This window comes from Alnus glutinosa, chromosome 9, assembly GCF_958979055.1.
Source record: "Alnus glutinosa chromosome 9, dhAlnGlut1.1, whole genome shotgun sequence".
In the NCBI taxonomy this organism is placed as follows: domain Eukaryota; kingdom Viridiplantae; phylum Streptophyta; class Magnoliopsida; order Fagales; family Betulaceae; genus Alnus; species Alnus glutinosa.
Genome location: NC_084894.1, coordinates 7,908,917 through 7,920,916, shown reverse-complemented (window position 1 = coordinate 7,920,916; position 12,000 = coordinate 7,908,917). Strand labels below are relative to the sequence as shown.

General features: G+C 36.1%; 1 protein-coding gene across 2 annotated transcripts; it reads right to left on the bottom strand.

The window, feature by feature from the left end:
• Positions 1-10,463: 10,463 nt before the first annotated feature.
• Positions 10,464-11,474, bottom strand: LOC133878244 (putative phytosulfokines 6). 2 transcript variants are annotated; one of them, XM_062316775.1, is made up of 3 exons: positions 11,062-11,474; positions 10,945-10,979; positions 10,464-10,836 (listed from the first exon to the last, which is right to left on the bottom strand). In XM_062316775.1, exons 1-3 carry the CDS (start codon positions 11,162-11,164, stop codon positions 10,729-10,731), a joined length of 246 nt encoding a protein of 81 aa, XP_062172759.1. In that variant the 5' UTR covers positions 11,165-11,474; the 3' UTR covers positions 10,464-10,728. The 2 variants fall into 2 exon arrangements, with proteins under 2 accessions (XP_062172759.1, XP_062172758.1); XM_062316774.1 differs by having other exon boundaries at positions 10,464-10,839; positions 11,062-11,406.
• Between the last annotated feature and the right edge of the window lie 526 nt (positions 11,475-12,000).

Genomic DNA, 12,000 nt, shown 5'->3' with positions numbered 1-12,000 from the left:
AAATTTTTTAACTAAAATTTGATTAAAGCTTGGAGAGCTCACTAGAGATGCTTTAAATATGAAAATCAAATCATATTTAAATCAAATTACAATCAAATTTTATTATCATCACATCCGATTGTAGGAGATTAAATCTCTGAAATCAATATTATAATATGTTTTAATACTTTTTGTATCCCTTAAAAAATGATATAACTTTTAAAATCATCATTTAATTAAAATTTAATAGTAATCTATTACAAATTAAATAATAATTTTAAAACTCATATCATTTTTTGATGGACAACACGAGAACATCTAGCATTACTCCTTCATTCCTGGGAATCTCTCTCATTGACATGATTTCCAAATTTATTTGTTGCTGCAATAGCTGCTGCTACATGAAAATCTGCCTCTGGACTGCTCCTACAAACAATCCTTTATGATAACCTTTTACGAGGTCCTGTAGGTGTCTTTTGCACTGTGCTATTTGCGTTAGTCTTTGTTGGACTACTCAAATCATAATAAATAAATTAATTAAAAAAATAAAATAAAACCAACCGAATTAGCTTATCACCAACTTGGGGCCACAAGAAGAAAGCGCCAGTCAAACTACTTTCTCCGTCTTTATAAAGCCACGATGCCTTTTTATAGCACTGACGAACCAAATCAGCACTGACCATCCAAAATGGTATTTTGGTAATCTCCCGATTTATATGACTTTAATTTAAACTAATAAACAAGATATGATTAGTTTAAACATAACGAAATAAGAAGCTAAAAAAGTATTTTTTAAAAATAACTATATATATTTTTGCATGTCTGAAAAGAATAAATAAACCATTTAATTTGAAACAATAAAAAAAAAAAAAGGTTAAATGATTTCTCTCAACGGTTGAGTTCAACTGAACTATGCCTCTCTACTTGCTAGGGATCGATAATATTTGATAATGTGTTTTGGAAGATATTTTTTAATATTTTTTGAAAAAGTGTTTTAATTTTAAAAAACGAGGGGGAATATGGTGTTTATTACCAAACACCCCCTAATGGGGCATTTGGATATTTGAACCGGAAGGAATTCAGTTGGTGTATTTTGAGGGGTAAACTTGCCCATAAAAATGTGAATGAACAAGTTTATCCTTAAAAATGCACTACCTGAACCTCCTGTGCAAATAAACCTAAGAGGATCCTTGTCTCCCAATGGAAATGACTTACATGAATATGGATAATTGCATGCTTATTAACATGTTTTGGGTTATTTTTTGTTATTTTTTTTTTATATGAAAATGTATTATGATGTAATATAAGTGTGAAAACAGTTTGTTAGTGTTTTTGTTTTAAAAAAAGAAAACAAAAGACAAATATATATATATATATATAGTTCTTTCCTAAAAAAAATAGCCATCAAACTACTAACGAAGTCGAAGCATCAACTTGGATTAATTAATAAATGCTTCAACTTTCTAGCGGATAATCCCGATTCCTTTCTTCTACTCAAGAATCATCCCCTGCGGCCTGCGGCCTGCAGCACCTCAAGATAAATAATAAATAATATACATACTTTCACAACACCTTAAGCCTCACATAATAACAAAGAAAAAGATAATAATAATAATTAAAAAAAAAAAAAAAAAAAAAAAGAACAACTAGGATATAAGTACTGCTCTAGCCAGCTCTTCTGACAAGTGTTCTGCTGTGCCGTTTCGTGTAACTAACTCATCATGGTACGGTGAACACGTAAAATTAATTACATGTTTTTAATCTTATTTACCTCGACCCTGGGTAAATCCTAGAAACCGTGGTCGTGGTCGATGATCTCTGTGGTCGCGACAAAGGTTTCCAGGGCTCGAGCACCGAGTCCCTGTACCGGGTCGGCAGCACCTGGGTTCTGCCGCGCTTGGACCTCACCACCGGCGAAGTATCCTCCTCCACATCTCCCAACCAATCCACCACCCTCCAACTCTTCTTGTTCTTCTTCCTCTTCGATCCGCTTTTACTCGACTCGTTGCGAGTTCCACTGAGTTCCTTTTCTTGACTCGGTTCTCCCGAGTCAGCCTCGTCGGCCTCGTCGTCCCCGAAATTGCCCGAAACCAGCCTCGCCGCTTGGACGAGCAGGCCCAGATAGTCATTGCTCTCGTTCTCTCTCCCTTTTTCTAACGCCGACGTTTTGACTTCGCCGTTGTCGTCCCCACCTTCTTCTTCTTCTTCTTCTTCGAGTTTTTTTGTTTCTTCTTCGTCGATTTCACTGCTTTCTACTCCCTGGTTGGTGATCTCCGAAACTTCCTGAGCCTTGTCGGCTACCGCTTGTGCGGGTTCCTCTTTGGGATCGCATTCACCCTCTGAGCTCTTCTCCAGTACTGCCGGTAAAACACCGGTAGACTCCGCCACCGAATCGCTCTGATCAGTCTCAGCGGCTTTACCCACAAAGCTACACGCACTCAGGTTCCCATTCTCCGCCTGAGACTCCGACTCTTGGGCACCCACAAAAGAACCCAATCTCAGGTTCAAATCGACACCAACCCCTCTGTTATTCCCATCCACCTTTGGCTCCTCATCGCGTATTTTTGGGGTTTCGTACGGTGGAACAGTAGAAATTATGCTCAGAATCTTGTTCAAGCACATTTGGGCTTTAGAACAGCCATGGCGTCTATTATTACTAGAGCAAGAATCGCGTACCTGGTTATACGAAGCCATTATCGAGCTTTGTTTCAGCTATCTGCAAACTAGGCTCTTCCGCAGATCACGAGGAAATGATGTAGGACCAGATATGAGATAGCCATGAAAAATCAATAAAGACACAGAGAGAGAGAGAGAGAGAAAGAGAGAGAAAATAAATAAAAATGGATTTAGTAGATGGGAAGGACAAACCTGAGGCCAAGCATGCCCGAAGCTAATTAAGAAAGGTCTTTAATAACCCCTTTACTTTTTTCTTCTTCCTTTTTTTTGTTCTTGGAATTTATTTTACATATTCTATTCTAAGCTCTGAGTCTGACAAGGTTGTTGAACACTGATTGGAGCTTTACTGACGTGGCAACAATCTGCCAAATCATCTTATACGTGGCAGATACTTACTCCATAAGGTATTTAGATGTATGTCATGGCACGGCACGTAGGCAGCCTCTCTAACACCAAAAGTGTTTCTCTTAACAGGATTCATGGTAGATTTCTTTGATTTTTTATAGATTTAGATGACAAAACTACTTTTTGGTTTTTTATTTAAATATATTATATAATAATTTTCGTTATTTTTTCTTATATTAATTAAATATTATTTTATTACAAATATAAGTTTCTACTACCTTCACATTTTTTAAAAAAATTTCAACACAATTCTCAATTAAAGACAAAGATTAGAGAGAAGAAAAGTTTTTTGCATTAAAATAATAGATAGAGAAGGTCTTTTGGTTTCTTATGTTAGAACATATAAACATATATTATGCCAAACTAACATGTGCAGCGAAAAACAAAAGACAATGATCTAAGCTTATCTCTAATCATCTTTGTGCAAGCGTTTCTACGAAGATCTGAAGAACAAAAAAATATTATTTAAGAGATCTTCTAACCTATGCCTTATTGTATTACCGTACTGATGATATACACAGGCTGTTTATTTATAGGCTATGTCAGGAACTCTCAAATATGGTAAACACCGTATTGTTCCTCTCATCAAAGAAACAATAATTAAATTTATTTCAAAATCAATTTAACGATTCCATGACAGTAATTTATAATTAAATTTAAATTACTTTAACTATAATATTGTATATTATATTTATTTATTAAATATAATAAATACTTTATATGTGACATGTAAGAGGCTATATATATAGAGATAATATCTTACTTCATATGCATCGAGGAAAACTATATCATTTTCGGTGTTTAAGGAATCGTTAAGGTTTATGTTGTGATCTTTTTGACATTTTTTCATTATGTAATGATCAAGAGAATGAACTATATAGTAAATCTGTCGAGAACGTCCGTTTTAGTGTGACATGTTCCGTGTGACATGAGCTCTCCCTCCACTCTTGTGTCGAGGGGAGATGTCCTTTAATGATTTAATTAAAGAATATCCCAACCTTTAATTTCCTCGCTAATTTGTCGCTTAACTTGGCGTGGTTTTTGTCCAAATGGCACGGTGCTAGGTGATGGAATTCAGGGGCTGAATCAGACCCTTATCTTAATCTTCACTTTCATGATTCTATCTCGGTTGTTTTTTTCTTCTCTTTGCGGCGTCCAAGCAGCAAAACTACTGAATTGTCTTGTTAGCAAAATTATTGAATGCCTTACATTGATGTGTTCCACATCCTCTTCTTTTAATTACTGTATCTTTTTTGTTTTCTCTTCAACTGTTTGATTTGTTTTTTCTTCTTCTATTTCTTCCCTCAACCTTCTTTTGCACCGCCGCCGCGGCTGGCCCTGAGTAAGCCCATTTCAACTGGGTCGGTGCCACAGTGCAATTTTTTTTTTCTTAATCTATTGATGCATGGCTGATTTGTTTCTCTGGCTTGCTTTTCAAGCTGTCCGAACTTCAACTGTTGTGGAAGTACATTCATGCTTATAGAATCTGTTTAGGGACGTCGTTGGTTTGAACATCAATAATACTCATATCAAATCTTGCTGTTCAGTTTCTGTTGAGACTCATAGACACAGAATCGAAGAGGATTGAAATTTAGTCGATCGGTCTCTTTTCTGGCAGCAGAGGACCACTTTCTGTCGACGTTACTTCTTAAACTCACATCAAATACTCCTACAAAGCCACAGCCTACACGTTGCATGTTCCCCACTAAACGTACTGATCCCAAGACCCACTTCGCCTTCAACTTCTCACCTAGTGCATGTTTCGCCTCTGTTATCCCCTGTTTCTCACGCCCCTAACAGAGCTCCTACAATCTGGGGACTTGAGCAGCCAGTTGCAGCTGTCTGGTGGGAAGAAGAAAGATCAAGTTAGTATTGGAAACGTGATTTAATCTTAGCATGTACTTGTGTACAAGTTAGTGGAACTTACGACATGTATCTAGGAATATTGGAAACGTGCGGTTCTGACAAAGACATATGGCTTCCCAGTAGAATAACTATCATTTGATAAGATGGTGGCCGGTGGGAGTGTGGGACACTAGCCACTAGGGAAATGCCTTTGGAAAGATGGTGCTTAACTGCTTAAGGGTGATACAAGGATAACTATCATTTTTGGGCCTTGTATAAATTGGTAAGAAATGAAAAATAATGGGACTATTCAATTCCTCAATGGCTGAACACACAAATCTGTATTATATTGTTTTGGATTTTTTTTTTTTTTTTTTAGCAACTAGTTTTGAGTGTTTTGTGTATTGAGTTGTTTATAAATTTTTTTTTTTTTTTTTTTTTTTGTTGCTAAAAACATAAAAAAGTTGTCCTAAAAAGTATTGTGATGTTCAGACATTGAGCTTTGTGTCTTCAGTTTCAGAAGAATTTGATCTTTGAAGGAAGCAGGTCTAATGAAGTTGTGAATGGTGAGATTATGTGCAGGGTCAAAGAGTATTGTAGGAGTTCATTAAGACTTTAAGAGTTGGAGATTGCAGATTATGTTCCACCTGGCACCTTTGCTCTTCTCCTTATCATTTTTCTTCTTCACCCACTTCTTTCACTTAAGGATAATGATTCACTACCACCCGTAGATATTATTTTTCACCATTTTGCTTACGTAGTAAGGTGGTTCCCCATTATCTTTTGAATTTTAAAAATAAAATAAAGTGATGAAAAGTAGTATCTTTAGATAGTGATAAATCATTACTCTTCACTTATTAGAATATTTTCATGTTAAGCTTGATTTAGTTTCTTTGTAAGTCTATCATCAATTCACTGCCTAATCTAGCTCACCTTGCCTTGTTTATTACACCTTAATTTATTTATAAATACAACATATTATAATACAATTCAATATAGCAAGATGTAGCCCTAATTCTTGTTTTCTTTTGCTCTTTATGCTTTCACTCTCTCTTACACTTTATATATATATACAAACATATTTTATTATAAGAAAAAATCCACATACTCCCCTCAAACTACCACTTCGATCCACCAGATTATCAATGTCTCCTTCAAACTTTACATTGTGTCAAGGTCTCCCCTACAACAGTTATGATAAGCGAGCTCACAATCTTCTTTTTTTGCTTACAGCACCGAATCCTGTTCAGCAACCAAAATATAAATAAATCAATTCATTCTCTTTCTAAACTGGAATCTTAAGTTTGAAGAAGGAAATTATAATATTTTTTGTATTTTTCGATGTTTTGTACAACCAAAAATGATAGTCAACGAAAATCATTTTCAGTTTGACTGTAAAAACCTTTTTAATTTTTAAAAAAGATTTACGATTTTAAAACTGTAAATCGTTTTCTGAATTTAAACTATTCATACTTGCATGCATGTTTGTAGAAATCCGCAACCACGGGACATTAGAGTTTGTTGGTAGTTTGAATCTACTGTCAAAGGTACCCAAAATTTGGTATCCAATTGCTGGAATTTAACGGTACTGGCTGAATTTTGACGACTGCCATCGGAATCGGCAACCTAGATTCTGGCAAAATAAGCCAGAATTCGGCTGATGCCAGAATCTGGCGACATCCGGCCACCGTCACTGAATTTTGCCTAAATAGACCAAAATATGGCCAGTACGGTCGTAATCCAGTTGAATTGTGCCAAATTTCGGTCACCCTAACCAGATTCTAGCCTCCATAGCTAGGATCCGGCAACGGTAGACGAAATCTGATGAAAGTGGATGGAATCCTGCCAGTCAGTGACGGAATCTCGTCACCGGTGGTTTTTTGCTCTATGTGATTTTTTGGTACAAGCCAAACGCCAAAAAATATTTTCAGGGAAAAATGATTTCGTTAAAAATATTTTACGACGAAAAACATTTTACGTCGAAACAAACGGAGCATAAGTCTATAATCGATTCCCCACCTTATCTAGCCCACCTTGCCTTATTTATCACACATTAATTTCTCTATAAATACCACCTATTGTAATAGTAATACAATTCAATATAGCAAGACTTGGCCCTAATTTTTGTTTTATTTCTTTCTCTTCCGCTCTCTCTTACACTTTATATATTTTATTATATATTTCTATACCACTCATTCTCTCTTCTCAAGAGAAAAGTTTATGTAGAAAAAGTGGCTGAATCGTATGGTTGGATACCAATTCTTAACACTTTTTGGATTAGATAGTTGTTTCTTTACGAAATCATAGCATTTGTACGGAGATTAGAATGCTTCAAGCCAAAGTATTCTATGAAACCTCTGCTTTGCAGTTTGATAATTTCAGACTGATGGCAAATGGCTTACTTCTTCATGAACTTGGCTCTTGTGCTTGTGCCCCTATAATATCCTAGAGCCACACTTGGCCTTGATTGAAATTTTTTTGAGGGAGAAGAAATTTATTGGCTAGAGGGAGAAGATGTGTTTGGGAAAGAAATCTTTTGAATGAAGAAAGAAACATCCTGAAACACAATACGTACAACAAATTGTTAGAGATCCGAATCCCTGAAAACGAAAGAATGTGAAAAGAGACTTTTTTTTTTTTTTGGTTAAATCATGTGTGCTGACATGTCGATAGTTGGGACGTTAGATTAAATCGACGGCTGCTAAAAAATATTGCACCCCGTCCAATACCTAGGATATTTGAATCCAATTAGGTACCCAATAGCAAGTTGATGCTTGAAAAGCCAGGCACTAATTTGACATGAATCATTGCAAGAAAGAGAGAGAAAAGAACAGGGTAGCTGAATAGAAAGTGGAGTCTGAGTCACGCAGATTTGATAAGTTCATTGATAAAGCATGTATGCTCCTTTTCTCACAAGTCTTTCCTCTGAATCCTCTTCAAACACAACAGGGGGAAAGGGACAACCTCCACATCCTCTCCAACTACAATGATTCTTGTCTAAGATTGAGGACATCCAGTTTCTAGTTATAAATATAACCCATACCAACAGATACTCAAAAAAAAAAAAAAAAAATCTTGTCAAGACTATTGAAAGGAAAATCTGCAACTGGACCCCCCCATTGATCTTTCCTCAAGCAGTGGCATATAAATCAGTGCCATTCTTTGTCCTTTTGCTCAAGTGAAAGGAAAAATGAAGCACAAAAAAATGCTCATAATCACTTTTCATTTAAGAAGAGGGAACAAGTTTTGGATAGAATTTAAAATGATCTTCAACCTTTCCTCCCTAGTTAAAGAGGTTCATTGGAGCTGACAATTTGCGATTAACCCCAATCTTTTATTAAGCAATGAATATCACAATTCAGCAGAAAGTTCACTTTAGCAATTTAATCAATATTCAAATCACTCACCATAGATAAAGTCACCTCAATCCAAGAAAACATAAAAATAAAACAAATCAACACAATAATTTTAGTGACGAAAGTGGAACTGAAACTTTGCTAAAGGTTTTCTTTATGTAGTTTAATGGTGACAAGCAAGGGGAGGATTAATCTTTGTTTAGGTTTCTCTCCAAAGTGTTTGTGATGGCTGCACTAGGCCTATCTCACTGTAAATCATGCTCAATAGGCTTATATAGGTAGGGTGAAACTTGGGTTTTAAATAGGTAAGTCGGCTAAAAATTAAAACTGTTTGTGGCCACTTCGATCGAGAAAGTATCGATTAAACTGTAGGGTTTCAGGATCTTATGTGTTCAAATGATCATGCTACGATCGAAGCATAGATCGAGTGCTTCGATTTTCAACGTGACACTTGATGCACATTCTTTGATCGATCAAACATCGATCGTGGGAGCAATTGAACCTCTCAGGATTTTTTATGGCACTTGATGCACATTTTTGATCGATCATGGGAGTGATCGAACTTCTCTAGAATTTGTATGAAGATCTTCTACACTATTTTGATTGATCTAACTGCGATCGAAGTCTTGAATTTTTCATGTCTTGAACCGACTTTTACACCATTCAACCCCAACAAAAACCATATATTAACACTGAATTTACCAACACTAGAAACCTAACAGGGGTCAATCAATCAAGTTCAGATCCTTCTATCATCTTAGCTGAAATAATCTCCACAAAGAAATGGCCATTCAGCCATCCTTTTCTTTAATATTCTCTATCTCGAAACAGAGCTGGAAACTGTTTAAAGAAACTCTCTGTGTTTTTGTCTTGCTGTTTCTACAAGTTTAAAGAGAGGGCAACCTCCTTCCTAGACCAAAGTTTTTATGGACTTTGTGTGAATCATCATATTGAAGATAAACATAATGAATCAATCTCATATATGTTTCTTTCTCTAAAATATTGCTCCTCTATTGTTATTTCCCCTCTCCAATAAGTTGACATTATGCTGCTTTATAGTTTCTCCCTCGAATTTCTTTCTTTATTTCTCAGAGGATGTTTTCACTTTTAAGGGAATCCTTCTGAAAATATGGAGCCTACGTGAAAGTTGCTGATCCACTGAGATTGTAAATGGTCAGATCCATTGAGTTTTGGCCAGAGTAACTATGTTAGTTATAAGGGTTTTTACTCAATACTGTTGATGAAAGAAAAATAGGTAACCCCATAAACTTTGAGGCTTCATGGGCTCTGTGACTAACTCAGAACTTATGATTGCAGGCTTGGGGGAGCTACTGTTAATTCAAAAGTGGACCGTCTCTGAATAATCGATTCATTGTACCCTTGCATCTCAGTTTATCACACTACAGCACTGTTTGGTTATGATGATCCAGTGAGAATTTAGAATTTTATGGGGCTGGAAATGGTGGTAAAAATAATTAAAGCATTTTTTTTTCTTCTTCACAGTAACCAAAGAAAGCATTGGTGCTTGTTATGGTGTGGTTTTTATTGTGAAACCTTCTAAATATCATTATCAGTTAGTAATTTAGCTACCCTTCCCTTTTGGTTGTACTTGCTCAGGAAAAAAATAAAAAAAATAAATAAAGATGATTTAGATTATGAGAGATGACGTTTGCATATTTAGATTATGCATGACCACCCATAAGATAACCCCTTGTCCTTTTAACACATTGGTTGGCTTAAGAGTACAGAGAAGCAGAAAAATAATCATGGAAGAAATGATGTTTAAAGAGAATCTGATGTTTTCCTGCAAAACATGTCAAAAACAGAACAAAAGATAAAAAGAAAAAGAGAGAGAGAGAGAGAGAGAGAGAGAAAGAACAGATAATTAAGGAATAATAAGTGTGGGATATTTCCAAAATCTTATTGAAAAGAAACTCAAGTGGGGGAAGTAAGCAGTTGAAATTCAAGGGAAGTAAATGCTGTTGAAATTCTCAGTGGCTGACTTCCCAACTGTTTATTTAATTGCTTTAATGCCTAATCCCCAATTCACCAACCGAGTTTTGGAAGTTTCTGCATGGATTTCCTCATACAATTTTTAGGAAGGTGGAACTGCTTCTGGTAGCTTTTACATCTCTTAATGAATCTTATAAATTCTCTTACTTGCAACCTGTAGATTAATCAACTAATTTCAACACAATACCAAGAATATCATAGGCTAGATGTTTTAGACCATAAACTCTTGATTAATTACAAACAGCTACACATGCATACAGAAAATAGTCATCTCTGAACATATATTTGACAGTCACATTGTATCATAAAGAAAGTATAATATTAACCTCAAGCCCACTCTAGTAACTCTCCAAGTGTTGTAGTTGGTTATCAAGAAAACGAGTAGAATACATTCTGAAATATTGAGAAAAGGGCTCTAAATAAAAAGACACAGAACTTTAATTCTTAAGGAGGATCATGGCTTATGGTGCTGGGTGTAGATGTAGTCCAAGTGAGCCTCTGAAATTATCCTTCTCTGTAAGCATTCTTCGTCTCCCTTATTACAATCCTCCAACCCCATCAGCTGCTGGAAATTATTTCAAAAACCCAAAAGAAAAAAAAAACAAAAAATTGTGAGACATGGTTCAAATAAGAAGAATAAGAAGAAAAAGAAGAAGAAGTGGGAGCATACATTCATGGATTCTTCAAGCTTCAGTTCCTCTTGTCCTGCAAAAGGGCCAAACTTCAGTTAACTGAAAGAAGAATAAGAAGAAATGAAGGCAGCAGCTACTATAGGTTAATTATATACCTTTTTTGGTTGGTATGGAACGGGCGGATATTTCTGAGCAGGAAATAAGGAGGAAAAGGAAGAGGAGAAGAGCAATATTAGAGTAAAAGCTTTGCTTCTTCATGGTTGATGAGAGAGAGAGAGAGAGAGAGAGAGAGCAGTCCACAGTTGAAACCTGTGTAAATTGGAGGAAAGAGGCGATGTTGGCTACAAATATAGGCAGAGAAAGCAAACAGTGCAAGTCACATGAAGGTCTCAAAGAAGGCAGTTACAAAACAACATGTGGCCCCAACCCACCATCCTCTTATTGTACTACACTCCATTGCTGCGGTGACAACACCACTACTTGACGACACTTCCATATATGTGTGTGTTTGTTTGTGAGAGAGAAGAGAGCTTTTAGTCATTGTCTGCCATAGTGGTCCAGGTAAAAATCCAAAGACCAAAAATCAATGTAATAGTGGTTGACAGTGTGAACTAGTCAACCTTTTGGACATGCAAACAGCTGTTGCCCATCACGTGTTTACCTTCCACGGTCGTTTTTCTTTCTATTTTTTTTAATCGGAGAGGGCTTTGCCCGGACTAGATCTTTAAAATACTATGTAAAGGGCTCCCTTTATACTAGTCGGATAAAGTTCGAGCTTTCACATACACGCTTCACCCAGTCTAGATTTTTAAAACACTATGTAAAGGGCTCTCTTTATACTAGTCGGATATAGTTCGAGCTTCGCCTCCCGGTCCTGGCAGGCAGTAAATGCACTCGAAAGGTTCGACTACCACTTCAGTGGACCAATCGTTCAATGAACGAGGTACACTGCAGCTATAGGACTTGGGGGATACCTCCTATCAAAAAAAAAAAAAAAAAAAAAAGCATTCCTCCACTCCAAAAATTGCTTCCAACATCAAAGCCACCCGTACAATACATACAAAGCATGCCTCCAAATGATGAGTGTTATAGTT

What these genes read in the sequence shown, in the direction of transcription:
- LOC133878244 (XM_062316774.1), bottom strand. Translation starts at nt 11,164, where the DNA reads ATGAAGAAGCAAAGCTTTTACTCTAATATTGCTCTTCTCCTCTTCCTT. An exon ending in TTCCATACCAACCAAAAAAG is followed by an intron (nt 10,980 to 11,061) that starts GTATATAATTAA and finishes GCCCTTTTGCAG; the next exon opens with GACAAGAGGAACTGAAGCTT. An exon ending in AGCTTGAAGAATCCATGAAT is followed by an intron (nt 10,840 to 10,944) that starts GTATGCTCCCAC and finishes AATAATTTCCAG; the next exon opens with CAGCTGATGGGGTTGGAGGA.